The sequence below is a fragment of the Apium graveolens genome, chromosome 6, assembly GCF_009905375.1.
Source record: "Apium graveolens cultivar Ventura chromosome 6, ASM990537v1, whole genome shotgun sequence".
In the NCBI taxonomy this organism is placed as follows: Eukaryota; Viridiplantae; Streptophyta; class Magnoliopsida; order Apiales; family Apiaceae; genus Apium; species Apium graveolens.
This window is the reverse complement of record NC_133652.1, coordinates 92,477,659-92,495,886: the sequence shown is the minus strand read 5'-3', so window position 1 is coordinate 92,495,886 and position 18,228 is coordinate 92,477,659. Positions and strand designations below refer to the sequence as shown.

The window sequence follows — 18,228 nt, the reverse complement described above, 5'->3', positions numbered from 1 at the left end:
GATACATATATCTTTTGATTCAGTTGATAATACATATGCTAGAGTTAAGTGGTAATTTGCATATACCCTTAGTGTAGGGGACCCAAAGGTGAACTTTTTCTAAAACCGGGAGTCGAGGCTCCCGAGTACAATATATATATATATATATATATATATTTATATATATATATGAATAGTTTTCAAAACTATGAATCGAATAAGGTTTATTCGATAACTTTATTTTATTAATGAATATTATCTTCAATATTCATTCGAGGGCTTATGACCCCGTTTATTTATTATTGAATATTATTTTGAATATTTATTCGAGGGCTTATGACTCCGTTTATTTTATTAATGAATATTATTTTGAATATTCATTCGAGGACTTATGACTCCGATTATTTACAAAATAATATTCTTTATTTTATTAAAGAATAATGTGTCGATAATCAAACTTACTTTTGATTATTCAAATAAAGATATTACTTTCGTATAAGTACATCTTTGATTATTTAAGATTCATTTCAAGTATAAGTTTTACAACTTCTACTTCAATTATTTTTATAAAGATTATTCTTTATGAGAATATTATTTAAATAATAATATTCAGATATTTTCTAATATATTGGGACTGATTTATTTTATTAAATCAGCATTACTCCAAATATTCTTAAAAAAATGTTTGCGAGCCTTCAAAATTATTTTTAAAAGTTAGAGCGGATCCCAAAAACTCATTTTTATATATTTAAGATCTTCCTTTCAAAGGGGATTTAAATATTCGCTCAAAACCTGAGGGATCCGGCTCTGTGGTATGTTTTATATTCGCAACAAGGTTGCTATTTTGATAAAAGAGTTTTGATTACTTACCCAATACTCGGGAAGTAGAATTCTTGGAACTAGTTAATCCATTAACAGGCATCGCCTGGGAAATATCGGTGAGTTTTCCTTTCCAACTAGATACGACTTCTTGGTGGAGCCGTATCAACAAGTTTCTACTTAGGGAAGGTGAGGACGAGCTTTACGTTTCAGAGTCATGGATTTCATCTGAACTAGGAGTGGCGTAAGTGGTTGAGTGGCGCCGGCCCAGCCTTATTATATTGGCCCAAATGGCCTGGAAGTTGCGCAAGACGGTACATTCCTTAGGACTCCAGTGTTCGGTTGACAAGTAAATCTGACAGGTTCTCCTCTACATGTAGAAAATGGTGGGGTTGCACTACTACGACTGATCATCGTAAGTGGTCTTCCTGGCGCGACAAAACTCCCGTAATGAGTTCATCATCCAGTTGGACAATTCTGCAACATTACCCAGAGCATTTCGATCGAAAGGCTACGAATGGGTGGTTGCCGAAGCTTTGACAAAGTCAAATAGTTTTAATGGTGTTCCCATTGAATGAAGTATCTCGTAACTTCATTTCATTTTGATGATATTTCATAGATTGAATCTATTCAAGTCTTAACGTGTGGTCTCATCTATGGGATGACCTTTTGAAACTTATTATACTTTGAACAGTAATAGTTCAAGTAGATTTCTAAAAATGGTATAAGTATAATGAAGTAATTGGTAACTTCATCTTCCTTAAAACTTATATCCAGTAAGTAATTACCTTACACTTGATAAAGGATTCTAGTAAGTTATCCATTTAGATACTTGCATTATTATTTACACTATATATTATCTTGCGAGTTGTAATGCTCACTCTTGCTTCATTTCTTTATCACACAACAACAGTTAGGAAAGATGGCCAAACTCAAGCAGACCCAGCGCAAGCGCGTGGGAAGCGTCCCGCGTCTTCCCGTTGATGTTGTAGCTGTTATAGCTGCAGAGGTAGATCTATTGGTAGATCAGGCATTCTACTTTTGGGAACCAAATATTGTATAATTATAACTTGTGACAGATAATGGCAATTAACTGTAAATTTATCAAGTAATCATTTTGGGTTGTAATAACTTTTAAATTGTGGATTCAAGGACTTGTACTTATTTAAATTTCATCTCTGAGACTATAACGGGTTGTGGTGTGTGTTAGTATGGGGTCATAGCATCAGGTTATTTATTATAATTAAGTGAAGTGATATTGTGGAAAGAAAGACCGTGACGACCCGGATTCCCGACCCCGGATCTAGGGGTGTTACAATTACATAAGCTACTCACCCGATGGATATCAATTAGTCATCTGTCGGGACTATATTGAATCATTCGTCGGGCCTATAATTGATCATCCGTCGAGTGCTACAAAATTCACTAAGTTAAATCTACTAAGGTGTTTTGTTTATCTTATCATCAAATACACAACATATTCCTAACACATCTAGAATTTAATTAAGGACTACCTCTAGTTGTATGATCACAGATCACCCTTCTTTAGCCACCTCTTATTTCTGTAGGACAATCTTTCTGAGCCTTTTTCTGTGAGATGTGTGAAAATATTGAGAGAAAAACAGAATATAAGAGATGAAGGATCCTTCCTGGAAAAAGGAGAGGTAGATGATAGATAGGATTTAGTAATCCTTGTGAGGAAGCTTTGACTATTAAAAGTCATGAGATGTGTGGTGTGAGGAGTAGTGAGACTACTGTAAAAGAATAGAGAGATTAAGTTTTATTTGCTATATGTTTGCATATGCAAAGAGTACTAAAGGAACAGATGTTGAACAACAGTCTGTTGAATCTCAGGAAAACTCTGATGTATCAAAGGCTATTAATCTCCCTGCAAGTCTAAGTACTGATACTTTCTTGCAGTCCATACATTCTACTATTCCACCACATGAGATAATCTTTGTTTTTGTTGAAAAACATTCAATTCATTCTACTTTTCTATCACCTGAAGAAATCCCTGTTGTTGTTGAAGATGTAGTAGCACAACAGTCCATTCATAAAGATTCATCCATTTCAGAATCACCACAGCATTCTACAGGACCTGAGCTCTTGGAAGTTAATCTTGAAGCTCCAATTCATTTATCTACAATATTTGAAGATGTGGAGATAACTGTTGAAGGTGTGGAAGCTTCTTAAGCCACTGGATCATATGCTACACCAATTTCTCATTCTGTTCTACATACTGAAGCTGGTGATACAGTTCGACAATTAGTGCGAGATCCAACTGCTATTGAAGAATCTAATGATGGTAAAGAAACTCATGTATCTAATGCTATGTTAGATCTTGAGGATGATCTTTTCTTTCATGAAGATATGCCTATGCATGTAAGACAACAGAATATGGAAGAGTTAGATTCTAAGAAGAAGCAGGATTATTCTAATAATCTCTTAAATGCTTATTGGAAACATAATACATATCTTATTTCCAGAACACATGCAGTTGAACATCTGGAAACAGCAGAACAGAAGATTACAAATCTTGATGTGTTGAATCATTTGAAAGCATCAACTTTGGTTGTCAGATCCTTACACACAGCTCATGAAGCAACTACTATTCAAATCAATCAGATTAAAGAATCATTGATTGCTTCAAAGCTGCTTACTCATCAGGAAATTCAGAAACAAATTTCACCAATAGTTACCAGACAAACTGCAATTGAAGTCAGTCAAGCTAGATTGGAAGCTCATCAAGCTCAAATGTCTGATCAACTTACAGAAGTACAGAATTCAATGGAGCTGATTCTTTCTCTACTGCTTGGTGATGATGCCAAAAAGGGGGAGAAAATTGTTAAATCTAAATGCAAATAGCCGACATTGACAGGTACCGATGATGAAAATTCTGATAGAGGTAATAAAGGGGGAAAAAAGGAGAGCAAAAGTAAAAGAGGTGAAGAACTAGTTGGAGTTAGTGGTTCATCAAAAGCAATCAATAGATTTCAGTCTAGACAAGGAAGAGGAATGAAAGAAGAGTTGAAGATTTGACTGTGACTACTAAAATGCAACAATCTTCATAAGTCACAACTGTTGCTGATGAAGACCAAGGTATTCTGGAGAAAGAAGCTGGTGCTGAAGCAAGCCAATATCTTCAAACTCTGAAAGTTAAAGGAAGAAAGACAACTCTGTTCTATAAGGATCCAAAGATTCAATTATTTGATTCTAAGGTGAGTAGAAGAATATTTGCAAAAGAAAATCCTGGGGTTGATCTTGAACAGCTAAGGAAAATGGAGGAAGACTTTAAAAATTCTATGAAGACAGCAAATGCTGATATTGCTGTTGTTTCTCAAGTACTTTATGAAGATGATCCTTCCAACAGACCAACCATATGTATAGTTATAAGAAAAATCAGTCAGGCAGAAGATGAAAGATCTCTCAGATCACAAGCTATTGGAACTGCTGATATGAAGCTTAAAGGAACGGAGAAGATAGAATAAAAGTCAAGGATTTCAAAGTCTAAAGCCAAAGGTGGACTCGGTATCTAAGAAATCTAAATCTTAAACTCTGATAGATTTAATCTATACAGTAGTTCAATCTCTTGATACTAAAGAAAATTAAATTGAAGCAGAAATCATCCAAGCTGGTCAAAGAAGGAAGATTTATGGAAGCATTCTGAGCTGAGGAAGTGGAATTAACCTCTGACATTACTCAAGTCAAAGAAGCAGTTCAGGATGAAGAGTTAAAGTCTGATATTCACTAAAACAAGATTGAATATGCATACTTGATTCCTGCATTTAGATAGTTTTGACATCATCAATTGGAACTTGTCCATAATTCCATAATGAACAAGTAGGGGGGATTGTCAGGAGCAATTGATAATATCAAACAGAAACTATCAGAAGTTCACATCAGAACTTATATATCAACGGATGTTGATGACATCAACGGATGATGAAATATCAAAAGATGATAGGATATCAACGGATGATGATTTCAACAGATGATGATGTCAACGGATAATGAAATCAGTATTTGTTACATCAGTTGATCTTCGAGGAGAAAAAGGAAACAGGAATTTCAAGACAGTGAAGTTTATCTTAGAAGCAATAGTATATGTTTCCTTGTTGTTAATAGAATAGGATTCCTTATACATTGGTAGTTGTGCTCTATATAAAGCACAGATTTAGTTCATGCTATAAGCATTGCGACATTGTTATATCTTTTGCATAACCTAGCAGCTCTCAAGGATATTTGTTCATCCTTTCGAGAGAGTACATATGTAATAAGATTTTATCACTTAATATAAAAATTGTTGATTCTGTTGAAGCTTTGTCGATTAGATTGTATTAACTGTATTCACACCCCCCCCCCTCTACAGTTGATTAAGGGCCTAACAGATAAATCTCATATGTTGACTACTCCAATGGTGATTAGATCTTTAGAACCTGATAAAGATCCATTTCGACCACGAGAAGATGATGAAGAGGTTCTTGGCCTGAAATCCCATATCTTGGAGCAATTGGTGCACTTATGTATCTTGCAAATAATACAAGACCAGATATTGCATTTGCTGTGAATTTATTGGCTAGATTTAGCTCTGCTCTGATGGACAAGCATTGGAATGAGATCAAGCATATATTTTGTTATCTTCGTGGAATAATTGATTTTGGATTATTTTTCCCGAAAAACTGAACATCTCAGGATATTTGTCAGATCCTCATTTTGGCAAATCATAAACTCGATATGTATTTACATATTACGGTGCGGCCTTTTCCCGGAAATCCACAAAGCAAACTATAGTGGCAACCTCAACAAATCACTTGGAACTCATTGTAATTCATGAATCTGGTAGAGAATGTGTTTGGTTGCAGTCTATCATCAAGAATATTCAAGAATCATGTGGATTATCGGACATCACAAGAAGTCCTACTATCATGTTTGAGGACAATACTGCATGCATTGATCAACTCAAGGAAGGATATATCAAAGGAGAGGGGACGAAGCATATTTTACCAAAATTCTTCTACACTCATGAGATTCAAAAGAATGGTGAAATTGATGTACAACAAATTCGATCATGCGACAATCTTGCAGATTTATTCACGAAATTATTACCGAATTCAACATTTGGGAAGTTGCGATATAGCATTGGAATGCGACGACTTAAAGATTTGTTACAACAAAACTTCAGAGAATGATTAGTTTTTCCAAGGGTAGATTGTACTCTTTTTCCTTCGTCAAAGTTTTTATCCTACTGGGTTTTTCTTTGACAAAGTTTTAATGAGGCAATCTATGATCCATAATGACGATCAAAAGGAAGTGTTTTAATGTGATTGTTACACATGGTCAATATTGTAAGCTTATAATAGTAGGGATATGAACTGGCATTTGAAATTGTATACATGCAATTAATATCTTATTCCTTGCATTGCCTATAAAAGGCATGCAATCGTGAATGAAAAACACACCAGCAACAATCTCTTCTCTTTTGATTGCATTCTTGTTTATCACATCTCCACCCCTTTTATTTAATCCAGCTATTGTTATAATATAGTTAGTATTTTACAACAAAAATTAATATTTTTAATTAAAATAATATTTTTGACTTAAAAAATTTTAAATAAAAAAATATTCATTCTATCACTCAACTAAACACATGATACCAGATATGATACCCGATCCTCATACCACTCTAACTCGATTCCTGATTTCAACCTGACACCGAATCTTTAACCAAACGACCCCAATAGGGATGGCAACGGGTCGGGTTCAGATCGGGTATTGTAATATCCAAATCCAAATATTTTTAGGTTATCCAAATCCAAATTCGTCGGGTTTCAGATCGGATCGGGTATTTTCGGGTATCCAAGATTACGAATAATATAGTCAAATTTAATATTATTTATACATGAAAATACCACTAATTATATTTATATAATATCTAAAATTAAAATACATTAGTTAATAAGTATTCAAACATATTATATTGTACGGGTTGACATAATGAGTTAAATCTAAGATATGTAAATAACATAATATTTAGTATCGCATCACAAATACTTTTTATTAAATATATAAAAGGTACATCTTAAATAATAAAAGTCTTGAGATTGAAATAAAGAGTTATAATTTACTAAAATAATGGTTGACAATATTGATATTAATCTATAAGGCCATGTTTGTTTCATGATATTACGTAAGGGATAAGATTATAATCCTTTAAACTTTTCAATCCCACGATTGTTTTGTAAGAAAATAGTGAAGAGTTATCCAAGAATTATAATCCTTTAAATTATCTTATCCCATGTTTGTTTTATTGGAGTAGAGGATAGGACTATAATCTCGTCTAATACTTGGTGGGAGGAGATATTGTTTTATCCCTCCTACAAGTCATTTTATGTGAAACAAATATAGGATTGAAAAATTTTAAGAACTATATTCAAATCCCAAGTACTATATCTCAAAACAAACATAACATAAAATTTTAAAGGATTATATTTCAATCTTACACCTAATCCTTCTAAACAAATATAGGAAGAGATTATTTAATCCATAGAACTAATTTTAATGGGATTAGTTATCCCCGGATTATTATTGCGGGATTATAATCCCATTAAACAAACATGGCCTTATTACTCAAATAATACCATAAAAATATGTAAACTATGTCATACATATAAAATATTACATATAATATATTATTTATGTGTCGGGTTTTAATCGGGTTTCGGATTTCCAGATCGAGTTTAGATTGAGTTTTGGATTTCGGATCGGTATCGTTAAAATCCAAATCCAAATCCTGAAATTCAGATTCGGTATATTCAACACATCGGATATCCGTCGGATCGGATTATTTTACTATTTGCAACCCTAGTAGGATTACACGCACAAACACCTTTCTTTTTCTCTCCAAGGCTTCTTTCGGTTACCCTCTTTTTTTTCGGTAATAGTTGGGCCTTACCGTGTAACCCACCTTTGGTGGGCTATGTATCTAGCCCACATACTCGAATATATCTCATGTGAATTTTCAACTAGCAAAAACCCTGGTTTATTAGATTCTTGTGAATTCAAACTTTACAATGGAAAGAAAGGAAGAAGAAAAAGAGGATGAAATTGTGTGTTTAGAGTCTTTCTTCATCAATGATGAGTAAGTTTAGTTTTTCCCAGACTCCTTCTTTGATATTAAAATTGCAACTTTATAAAAATCCAATTCTTGATGTGTGCAGTTACCAGCTGACTACATTTACATTTGGGTCTCAAGTTCTTCAACTCCTTTGTCTCCAATCAGCTTCAAGTCAGCTTTCTTCTCTTTAATTTACGAATAGCTTGATACCCACTACAAGTCCATTTTTTGTTATTTATTTGCTTATATGGACCAAAAGTGTTTTTTTGCCTTGTCCAACTGTTAATCATTTAGTGTCAAGTTATGCAAATATATGTTTTTGTGTGTGCGCGCTTACTAGTGCAATGTACAAACTGGTGATGTGTTTGAATGAGACGGGTGATTTGTTGTACTGCCAATGCTTTGTAGTAATGTGCTTGGTGACTTGTAGTTGGTTTGTATCGCTTGCAGTCGCAGGCTAAAATAGTTTAGTGGAACATGATCCAATATATGTGTAATGAATCCAAAAACCTAGGCGGTGAAGGTACCTTCTCGCTTTTTTCAGCCAGGTGGGGGTTCATTGGAGGGGATAATAGTACGTATTTATAGTTTTGCATATAATAATTTAAATTCCCGAGACACGTAATTGAGACTTTTTTCCTTCTTAGTCCTGCCTAAGCCCAGTGTCTCCTGCCCATTTCGTAATTTTTCTGCCTATATCTGATTTTTACCAAAACAATGACTGATTGTCCAATATTTACAGATTTGGGGTGTTTGCTCCCCCGGGCTAGGTGGCTGCTCACACTCTTTTTAGAACACTGATCATGTTGAAATTTTTAGTAATTTAATACGAAAGTATTTTTTTTTGTGATGTTTCTGTTGTTTATGAATTGTTTTATATATTACTAGCATTGGTCATCTATTGGCAAAAGATAAATATGCTTTATGTCAAAGCTGGAAGATAAGTAATTATCTGAAAAAAAACTGGAAGATATGTATATTGTATGTATGTATGTACTTTTATGTGTGGAGAGAGTTGACAACAATTCTGTGTATATCAATATAACTATGAATTCTTGAAGTTGTCAAATACTGGTTATCTTCATAGTATACAATTACTTATTTTGTATGTAACACATATTACAGCTGATTTTGATCTAACGGGCCAGTTGGTGTGGCCTGGTGCAATGCTTTTAAATGATTATCTATCAAAGAACGCAGAGATGCTGCAAGGATGTTCCATCATTGAGTTAGGTTCTGGTGTTGGTAAGTTACAGATTATATATGTTCTTCTAAGTTCTAATTGGTCTGGAATCCATGGATTCAAGCTAAATACTAAGAGAAGTCGTCTTCTTGCCTTGAGTATTTATGTAGATTGATATATTGTTTAAACTATCTTAGAGCTGTAAATTATCAACTTGTCTTTCATTTAATATCAGATTCAGAAGTTACTACAATAACCAGTATTATATTGTCAGTAAAAACTACACTAGAAACTATCTTCATTCCACTAGACTCTATGAAGGTCTTGTCTTATTCTTTTATCCACACTAATGTTAATGCTTTGCCTCTTTAGACTTTACTTATGAGTAAAGCTCTAGAAGACCTTAAGAACTTCAAATTCCCTTGTAAGTGTGTGAATTACTGCAAACTACAAATTATTTCAATGTTAGTTTGCTTTTAAACTTATTCAGTTGCAAGTATGAATGATACTTGACAACTTGATATTAGTGAAATACTGTCACAGTGAATAGGGTCCTTTTAACCAAATCTGCCAATTTCTTTATTACATGTTTTTCTACGGATCTGTACTACTAAAATAGAGTTATTCACCAGAATCCTTTACTTGTCCTAACTTTTATTTTTCTCTTACAAAGTTACAGATTAGCTTTTAAATAAGAGTGCGCAGTAATATTCGTAGACATATTTGGCTGAAGCATGTTCATCAATACATTAAATTATTGATTCCAGTGGTGCTTTTATATTTTCATTTGTCCTCGAAGTTATAGTTTGGTTGGAACTGCTTAATCACAGGGGTTACTGGAATCCTATGCAGCCGGTTTTGTCGGGAGATTGTGTTGACTGACCATAATGAGGAAGTTCTAAAGGCACGGTCATTTAAAGATATGAGCACTCGGTTGGTAAGCTTTATGTTTTGCATCATAACTTATTCCCTTTGCGTTTCATTTCAGATTTTGAAGAAAAACATAGAGCTTCAAAAATCTTTTGGGACCTCTAATTCTTCTAATTGTAAGGAAAATAATTTTTTAAATGTCATGAGACACTTGCAGATAAGTTGTCTTATTTTCTTCCACATGTATACAGGGTTAACTGCTGAGAAGCTAGAATGGGGACATTCTGATCAGCTTAAACATATCTTAGGCAGCCATCTTGGTGGATTTGACTTGATACTTGGGGCTGATATCTATATCCTGATAATAATTTTTTCCTTTCTCTAGTAATACAAAAATGTGTGTGTAATTATGCTCTACAGTATATCTTAATTCCTAGTGATTCTTAATCTCTTCCTTTTCTTGTGGTATTATTTGTAGCATATACTTCTAAGTGCAATCTCTACATTTTTTCCTTGCTTTGTCCATTATAAGCTCATTTGGGCATAAAGAGTTTGCTTGTAGATAAGACATCGAAATACCCACTTTCATACTATTTTGTATGCTTTTAGTATGACAACTATAACTCGGAAGTCTACTTAACGATATGTAAGCTTTCAACAGAATAGCATTCCCCTCCTATTCGATACTGTGGAAAAGCTCCTCCGTGTTCGTGGCAAAGATCATTGCAAATTTATACTAGGTTATGTATCCCGCGCTAAAGTGTAAGCATCTCATTGTCAAATGTATATCAAATTGTGCTAAAAAGTTTTGGGGGCCAAAGTTTCATGTTTCTTGACTTTGTCGTACATGTCATAACTCATAACTAACTTCATTATTTCTGTATTTGTTAAATTGTATTGTTCATATGAATGAAGCACCAACTGAAAAGATAAAATGCTATTCAAACAGGAGACAATTTTTATTGTGTACCATATTCATAAGGTCTTTTTATTATTGTATTTAGAGGCTGAATTGTGATTTCAAACGTTCGATGCAGAATGGATGTAATGGTCGTCTCTGAAGCTGTTAAGCATGGATTGGTTGTTGCTGAAATTTCCGGGTCACGTGAAGTTATTGGAAACCTGGGAGGGGTTATATATGATATTACTCTTCAATAGTTAAGCATCTCATACACACTTCCTTGAAGTAGAAACTCATTCGGACAACTTAAAATTTTATATTTTAGCGAAAAGTGTTCATCATTAGAATTTGCAGTCATTGCTTATCAGAGATTCCTTGTATTATCATCTTCGCACTACTGCACTTATACTGCACTCTCGAACCTGAGTGTAAGATTTGAATTTTACAAAGTTTGTACGAAATTTTGAGTTTCCAGAAAAAACCTGGAGTTTACTAATACATACAACATGCGGCACACTTGTAGTATGTATCCTTCTCTAGTATGTATCCTTATTTATTGTATGTCTATAGTGTGTATCCTTATTCATCACATGTCTGTGACTTGACTGGTGATTTCTCATGCATCTAAAATCTACTTGGAACTTTTAAAATAATTGACAGCCTCCTCCTTAAACCTTGCATGTGAATGCAGACATTATAATTCTTAATCTTGATACTGAAGATAATGCAAAACATAATACTCGGAGGATCTGCAGTTCATAATATTAATACAAAATTAAATTATTCATTACAGAAATGAGTGTACGCATTACATATGCCACAAATTCTTTCTACAATCTCACGGAATACCTACCCACAATCCTCACAAACAAATGTCTTAAAAGCAAGTTGTGAGAGCGCTGGGAGTTGAATATGGAATGAATCATCTTTGTATTCTGAAAATTGCACCAAAACTTTGGGGTTCGACACAGAGCTCTATGTAAGGCATCCACAGTTCCTAATTTATCACTTTAAACTAATTACCCTTCATAGTTGCAAGCAAGGATGCACAAAGATGGTACCAACTTTTTAGCAACTCTATTGCTTTAACGCCAATAGATCTTCTAAATTGCATGAACTATCAGGCATCACTTTCAGACCTTTGCCATAAGCAGCTATGAGCAAGGCCTCAGCTCGGCCTGCAAGAATAAGAAAATGTAAAGCATATTATCATGCCTAAATAAATGAACATACCCGATTCAACTGCTGAAGAGAAAGGCATTTAGCTGCCAAAACATGAATATGCCGAGGGAAGTCTAGCTTTGTCTTCTTTTTCCTTGATTTAAAGTAAAAAGGGAAAACAAAATTTAATAAATACTATTTACTGGCCCAAACTTAATATATGGACAAACTGGGCTCCATTAATTTTTTTTGTTTGTGGTGTCCTATTACAAGATACTACACATCCAGTTCTTGTTTAGGCCTAAAAGTGGTGGGGATCATCGGACACCCCTTTCTACCACATGCAGTACATAGATAAGAAGTAAAGATAGTAGTACATAGTACCATGATCTTTCTTGCGTTGCAACAACGAACTTGCAGATGGAAAGAATGTAGACGCTAATTCCCTACTATCATCCTGTCAACATAATAATTACAAAAGTTCAGCAGTGTTTAAAAAAGTACACCCTTCTCAAAACAAAAGCCTTAATGTATATCCTGTTATTTAAGAATAAGAAACTAAGTACGCAGATGGAGCATACAAGTGAAAAAGATTAAACTTTGCACGGCAAGAGTAAACAGACCTTACTCGAGCGGCTTCCAGAAAGTTTAAATGCATTCTTCCACAGTGAAGACGACACAGGAACAACAGAAAATCCAGATGCAACTAAGGCTCCTATCCACATGCCATAGCAAAATCCTCCGCTCCACCACCCCTTAATTGCAAAAAGCAAAAGGTAAGGAGAACTCAAGTTCACAAAGTATGAGATGCAACATAATAGGACACCAAAAAGGCAAAAACAACAAGAAAAGAAAACAAGTACATCTTTAAAACCCATTGATAATCCAAGGCCTGGTGCGTGCCACAAATTTCTTGTCAGTCATACATATGACAGTCCTCTCTTAAAGAAAACTTTTGCTAACATAGTCTTCTAAATTTATGTTGTAAAATTGTAAAAAAAAAATAATTAAGAAACAGAGGTGGAAGCAAAAGATTTAGAGGTTTGCCAGGAGCAAGCGGCATACAACCAACCGGTACGTTATATAGCAACACAAATGATATTATAAGATCCTGTTTGATAGGTAGGAAGAACTAACCTGTTTTCCATCTTGAGGAAATGGAGTAGATTGCTCCACATATGCGATAGTTCCTGAAGTAATCGAGTACAGAGATCAATTAGCAATATATGCTACTAAAGGAAAAGCCATGCTCAACGACATACTATAACATTTATCATGAAATTTTTAGAGGTATAGTGATTTCTAAATGATCAAAGCACATTTACAATTTCCAACAGACTGCCAGTGAGAAAAAATTTAGTTTTTCATGCTATTCCTATTCTTAGATTATAAATCTGTGTGCATCAGCTTTTCGGATAAACCATGCTGCTAGTTTCCCATACATAAATTTCCAATTCCACTGATTTTAAGTACCACAAAAGAATCCAGTATTTTCAGTTTTCTATCTACTGACCTCCCTCTCTTTGAAATTAGTTCAGCAGGATCTTTTGGATTTCATGCGTAGGTAGCTGATTCTTTAATAAAAATATCTTCACAGACAATAATATCTACTGTATGTAATAATTATAGTCGAAACAATAAGTCTTCATGTCTAGCTAATTGTAGAGGAAGCTACTTTCATATAAAGATAAGATGTGATTACTAGAGAAGTTTAATTTTTATAACTGTAGAGGTTTTTATGTTAATATCTTGGCTATAAGAAGTTAAAATAGTAGGATTTGTCAAAATATTCATCTCCCGGGTTATAAAGTCTTAAGAATACTCAAAACTTATTCTCAGAAAGAGTACATTAATAAGAGAAGGAATAGCATGAAGATGAACTATACTAATGAGCAAGTGAAACGAGTGTAAAGATACAATGGTTAGAAACGAAATAGCGACATAAATTATATAGTATACCAATTGGAGCATTAAAACTTTGAAGTAACTGAACAATAGATTTTGCATCTAAACGTCGTCGAGTTTGTTTTCCTATTGGTACTTTCACATGAGGGGAATCAAACACCTACAAAATGATAGAAAACACCATAAGTTAGTGGCGAGATAAGATGAAGGTAGTTACGGAAACACAAAAATAAGAGCTCCTAAAACCTACAGTCTTGGAAAAGTTAATAACTTAACAGAGTATCATAGCCCTTTTGACACGAAAAAACCTCTTTATTCGACACCGACAATGGGCTTAACAGCGAAGGGGACTGACTGACACTGCAACACATAAATAATATGGTAACAGAGCTCCTAAAATTTAAGGTCTTGGAAAATTTAATTACTTAACATGTTAGTAGAGCCCTTATCACATTTTTTAAAAAAAAACTCTTTATTGGACTCCAACAATGTGCTTTAGAGCAAAGGGGACTAACTAACACTGCAACACATACGTATGATGTACATATTAAGATTTAGGGGTTTTTGCATAAATAACCAAGTTGCAGAAAATATTTGCAAAAATACGGATCAACCTCGTATGCAACCGTTTCAACCTCACATGCAACCACATATACAACCAGCGTCCCTATTTTTGCAAATATTTTCATAAAAAGTGGTATTTTTGGTAAACTCCCTAAGATAAGCCTACTCCCAGTAACAAGAACTTTTGCGAGAATTAGTAACTTAACAATTTACAAACATAAAGCTCATCACAATCACATTATCCCTTTCACAGCTCCAAAGATAATTAAAAAAAAAAATTAAAAATCATATTAATCAACACACTAAAAAGGGAAGGGGGGCAAGAGAAACCTGGGCAGAAAGACCAGAATGGTGAGTTTTCAAGAGAGCCAAAGCACCAGAAACATCAGGGTCAACCCCAATAACCCATTCAGACTCTTTTCCATTACAACTCAACTCAAGTGTGTCTGAACCAACAACATCAACAGGAGAATAACTAAGAGAATCCAACCACTTCTCCCTCAACAAAGATTCTGATACTTTGGGCTTAACACTTTTCTTGGAACTCGACGCGTTTGTTGTTTTAGTGAATTTGGGTTGTTGGGCTGTCTTTAAATTAGTACTGGTACTAGTACTAGTAATAGTGCATAAACACCTAATGGGGTTTAAGCGAATTGATGGTGTTGTAAAAAATTTGGAATAACAAGTAGTAGCAATTAAGTTCATGGAATGTAATGGGTATAAAGGTACTATTACTGGGCGTATTTTGATACCATTCACTTCCATTAGGAAATCATTCAAGCTTCTCCTCGCATTAGAGACACATGTGTATGCTTGTCAGGAATAAAAACAAGATTACGAACGGAGCGTGTATCTATATATATTATATTATTATATTACTAGCCTATAACCCGTGCCATGCACCGATTGCTTTTAACATTCTATAGTTTTTAATAATATATTTTATAATATAATTTTCAATAATTGAAAAATAAATTGAAGAATAGAATAAGTTATAACAATATATATTTTATAATAATTTGAGACTTGACTGAAAATAAATAATATAATATAATATGTTGTTCGCAAGACCCGAGTCCTGAACCTGTAGAAATTGTTAAAATAAAGAATATAAAAGTTTAAATATAATAAGTTATTGACGGGGTTTGAACCCTGAATCCATGAGAGCAGTTTAAATATTAATATAATAATATTTTATTATTGCATCCAACGGGTCTCATCTTTCTGACTTTAGATCTGACGGTGGTTATTTGTCGTACCAAACAAATGTACCGAGCAACTGACTACCAAATAGAGGGTGTTCTTGTCATACCAAACAACTGTACCGAGCAACTGACTACCAAATAGAGGGTGTTCTGCTTATAATAGTATAGTATAGATATCATAAATCCTGATTCCACAAATTACAAGGCTTTTTACACCCCCATACCCTAAGACTTCATATATATTTACACAAAATGCCATTAAATTCATATAAAAGTTGTGACATTTTACATCCTATACCCTAAAAGTTATTACATAATTACACATAATGCCATTAATATCAGTTTGAAAGTCTTAACCCTACGTGACATTATACTGTGTCCATTTTCAAATCCAAACTATATCACTCTCTCCGTAGAAAGTGATATACACGGTTCTTCAGACATCCCTCTTTTTTGGCAAGTGTACTCCCATTACTTTTCTTCCTCTCTCTTCCTTCATTTTCATAGACCTCATTTCATAATTTGAATTAAAGTTACTCTGGATAAGGATTGTTCAGACAACATTTTTCTCCTCTTCAATTCAAAATTAGTTTGTTCTGCTCATTCCAAATCTTTGAGAGACCTCTTTTACGAAAATCAAACTTACTGAACATCTTCAACGATATTTTTTGTCCTCTTTTCCTATGATTTTCTGTTTCTTAGTTGTTCTACTATCTAACTCCGTCAACGAAAGAGGTAAGATTTTGAAATTGTGTTCTTTCGTGTACTTAATTACTCATCTTATTTCTTAATTTATGTACTTAATTTTGTCCTTACTACTTAAAGGCAAGCTATGATCATCTGTTGTTAAATAGTTTTCGTACTCTTCAAGATTATCGAGGTATGTATTGATATAGATGTTTGTTACTATTCTTTCTCTTTATGGATTCCTAATGTTTATGCTTTATCATGAAGAGAGTTCCCACACATGAAAATACAGGAAGAATTGTTTAGGCAACAAAGAGAACTGTAACATTTTACCCTCCAAGAATATCAGTAATGTTATTGTCACAGGTAAGAATTTATGCTTTCATCATTTTGTTTGATGGATGATAATGTTTGATATAATTTGTTGATGTAATTGATTATGGTTAAAGATTTAAGGAAATAGTGTGTTTTATTTTGTGGAAACTCATGTTATTGTAGTTATTTTCTCTTTAAGAATTATTAATAGTTTTTTGGTTAAAAATTATTCAGAGTGTCCAGTTTCAAGTATGGATTTCACTGACCCAAATGGAGGACAGTACTCCACTTCAGAATTGTCAAAGAATTATCACCATTCCAATTCAGAATTGTCAAGAAATTATCACAATGTGCCTTTGACTTCGTACGTATATTATATCTAATACAAATGCATCATATATTTCTTGAACATCAAATTAATGCTTTTTAACTTATCATGTAGTTGTTTGCAATCAAGTAACTCACGGAGTGCAAATGCATACAAATCAAATTTAAACCCGGCTCCTATTAGATTTCCCCTGTCAGATATTTCCAACTTTGGTTAGTACTGCTCATCTCCTCATAGCATCATGGACTACATTTGTGTTGATTTCTCTTATTACCCTTCCTGAATTCTGTCACTGTGCATCAGGTTCATTAAATGAAAATCATCCTTATGTAACAGCTACTCCGTAGGTCATCCTTTGAACTCAGTCCTTCAAATGGTAAGTTGCATAATAAAGATGAATGTGTCATTTATTTATTACATATTGTTAATGCATCTTATCCTTAATCTTTAATGTAACTCAACCTTTGTGTGAAAGATGCACTTTGCTAATCATAATTGTTAGTCCCTAACAATGCAACAAGAATTAGAGAAGGGGGGTTGAATGGAATTCTTGAATCTTTTTCAAAAATATAAAATGTTCTATCTTAATAATATATAAGTGTTTGATTTGCAAAGTGCGGAATAAGAAGTTAGTAAAATTAAAACATGAGTAATTAAAAACACAAGTCTTTAAAAACTTTTTGGTGGATTTGAATGTATCCACCAGAGATATATATTATATCAAGAGAACTCTGTGTAGCAAGATTAGCTCACAACTGCTTACAAATATGAACAGCTAAGTTTACAGAGAAATGCTAAGGATGCAGCTTACAATTGTTTCTCTGAGATAATATTCTTAGTCTTGTTCTTGTTGTTCTATTTGCTACTTCTTGGTTTATATATTACCAAGATTACAAAGTAATAAGACAAGATAATAAAATAAAACCTATCAAGTCTAATACTATGCTGCTTCATTACTCTATTCCAACATCTTTGAATATCTTCATAATAGCATGGAAATGGCAATGCTTCTTTGTTCTCTAAAACCCAGTTGAATAGGCTTCCACATTCCTTTTGCATACACTCGACGCATGTGACTGTGTTGTCACTGTCAACAGATGTTTGAATTGATTATCCGTCGGGTACATGATCATCCGTCGGGTTGCCTTATTGATCATCTGTCGAGTGGCATTGTTGTTTATCCGTCGGGTAGCTATC

The 18,228-nt window shown here is 33.7% G+C and overlaps 2 protein-coding genes across 4 annotated transcripts; one reads left to right on the top strand and one right to left on the bottom strand.

Moving 5' to 3' along the window:
- The first annotated feature begins 7,805 nt into the window (after nucleotides 1-7,805).
- Nucleotides 7,806-11,371, top strand: LOC141667131 (uncharacterized). Of its 2 annotated transcripts, XM_074473502.1 has the most exons (7): nucleotides 7,806-7,936; nucleotides 8,016-8,083; nucleotides 9,038-9,157; nucleotides 9,926-9,999; nucleotides 10,084-10,141; nucleotides 10,217-10,727; nucleotides 11,003-11,371. In XM_074473502.1, exons 1-6 carry the CDS (start codon nucleotides 7,869-7,871, stop codon nucleotides 10,348-10,350), a joined length of 522 nt encoding a protein of 173 aa, XP_074329603.1. In that variant the 5' UTR covers nucleotides 7,806-7,868; the 3' UTR covers nucleotides 10,351-10,727; nucleotides 11,003-11,371. The 2 variants fall into 2 exon arrangements, with proteins under 2 accessions (XP_074329603.1, XP_074329604.1); XM_074473503.1 differs by lacking the exons at nucleotides 10,084-10,141; nucleotides 11,003-11,371 and having other exon boundaries at nucleotides 9,926-10,032; nucleotides 10,217-10,356.
- A 235-nt stretch (nucleotides 11,372-11,606) lies between these two features.
- On the bottom strand, nucleotides 11,607-15,320 carry LOC141668853 (Holliday junction resolvase MOC1, chloroplastic-like). 2 transcript variants are annotated; one of them, XM_074475881.1, is made up of 6 exons: nucleotides 14,827-15,320; nucleotides 13,987-14,092; nucleotides 13,165-13,217; nucleotides 12,651-12,782; nucleotides 12,412-12,484; nucleotides 11,607-12,044 (listed from the first exon to the last, which is right to left on the bottom strand). In XM_074475881.1, exons 1-6 carry the CDS (start codon nucleotides 15,259-15,261, stop codon nucleotides 11,944-11,946), a joined length of 900 nt encoding a protein of 299 aa, XP_074331982.1. In that variant the 5' UTR covers nucleotides 15,262-15,320; the 3' UTR covers nucleotides 11,607-11,943. The 2 variants fall into 2 exon arrangements, with proteins under 2 accessions (XP_074331982.1, XP_074331984.1); XM_074475883.1 differs by having other exon boundaries at nucleotides 12,043-12,181.
- Nucleotides 15,321-18,228: the final 2,908 nt, after the last annotated feature.

What these genes read in the sequence shown, in the direction of transcription:
- LOC141668853 (XM_074475881.1), bottom strand. Translation starts at nt 15,261, where the DNA reads ATGGAAGTGAATGGTATCAAAATACGCCCAGTAATAGTACCTTTATAC. An exon ending in AAGTTTTAATGCTCCAATTG is followed by an intron (nt 13,218 to 13,986) that starts GTATACTATATA and finishes CGATTACTTCAG; the next exon opens with GAACTATCGCATATGTGGAG. An exon ending in CTGGAAGCCGCTCGAGTAAG is followed by an intron (nt 12,485 to 12,650) that starts GTCTGTTTACTC and finishes TTATGTTGACAG; the next exon opens with GATGATAGTAGGGAATTAGC.
- LOC141667131 (XM_074473502.1), top strand. Translation starts at nt 7,869, where the DNA reads ATGGAAAGAAAGGAAGAAGAAAAAGAGGATGAAATTGTGTGTTTAGAG. An exon ending in ATAATGAGGAAGTTCTAAAG is followed by an intron (nt 10,000 to 10,083) that starts GCACGGTCATTT and finishes GTTTCATTTCAG; the next exon opens with ATTTTGAAGAAAAACATAGA. An exon ending in GACCTCTAATTCTTCTAATT is followed by an intron (nt 10,142 to 10,216) that starts GTAAGGAAAATA and finishes ACATGTATACAG; the next exon opens with GGTTAACTGCTGAGAAGCTA.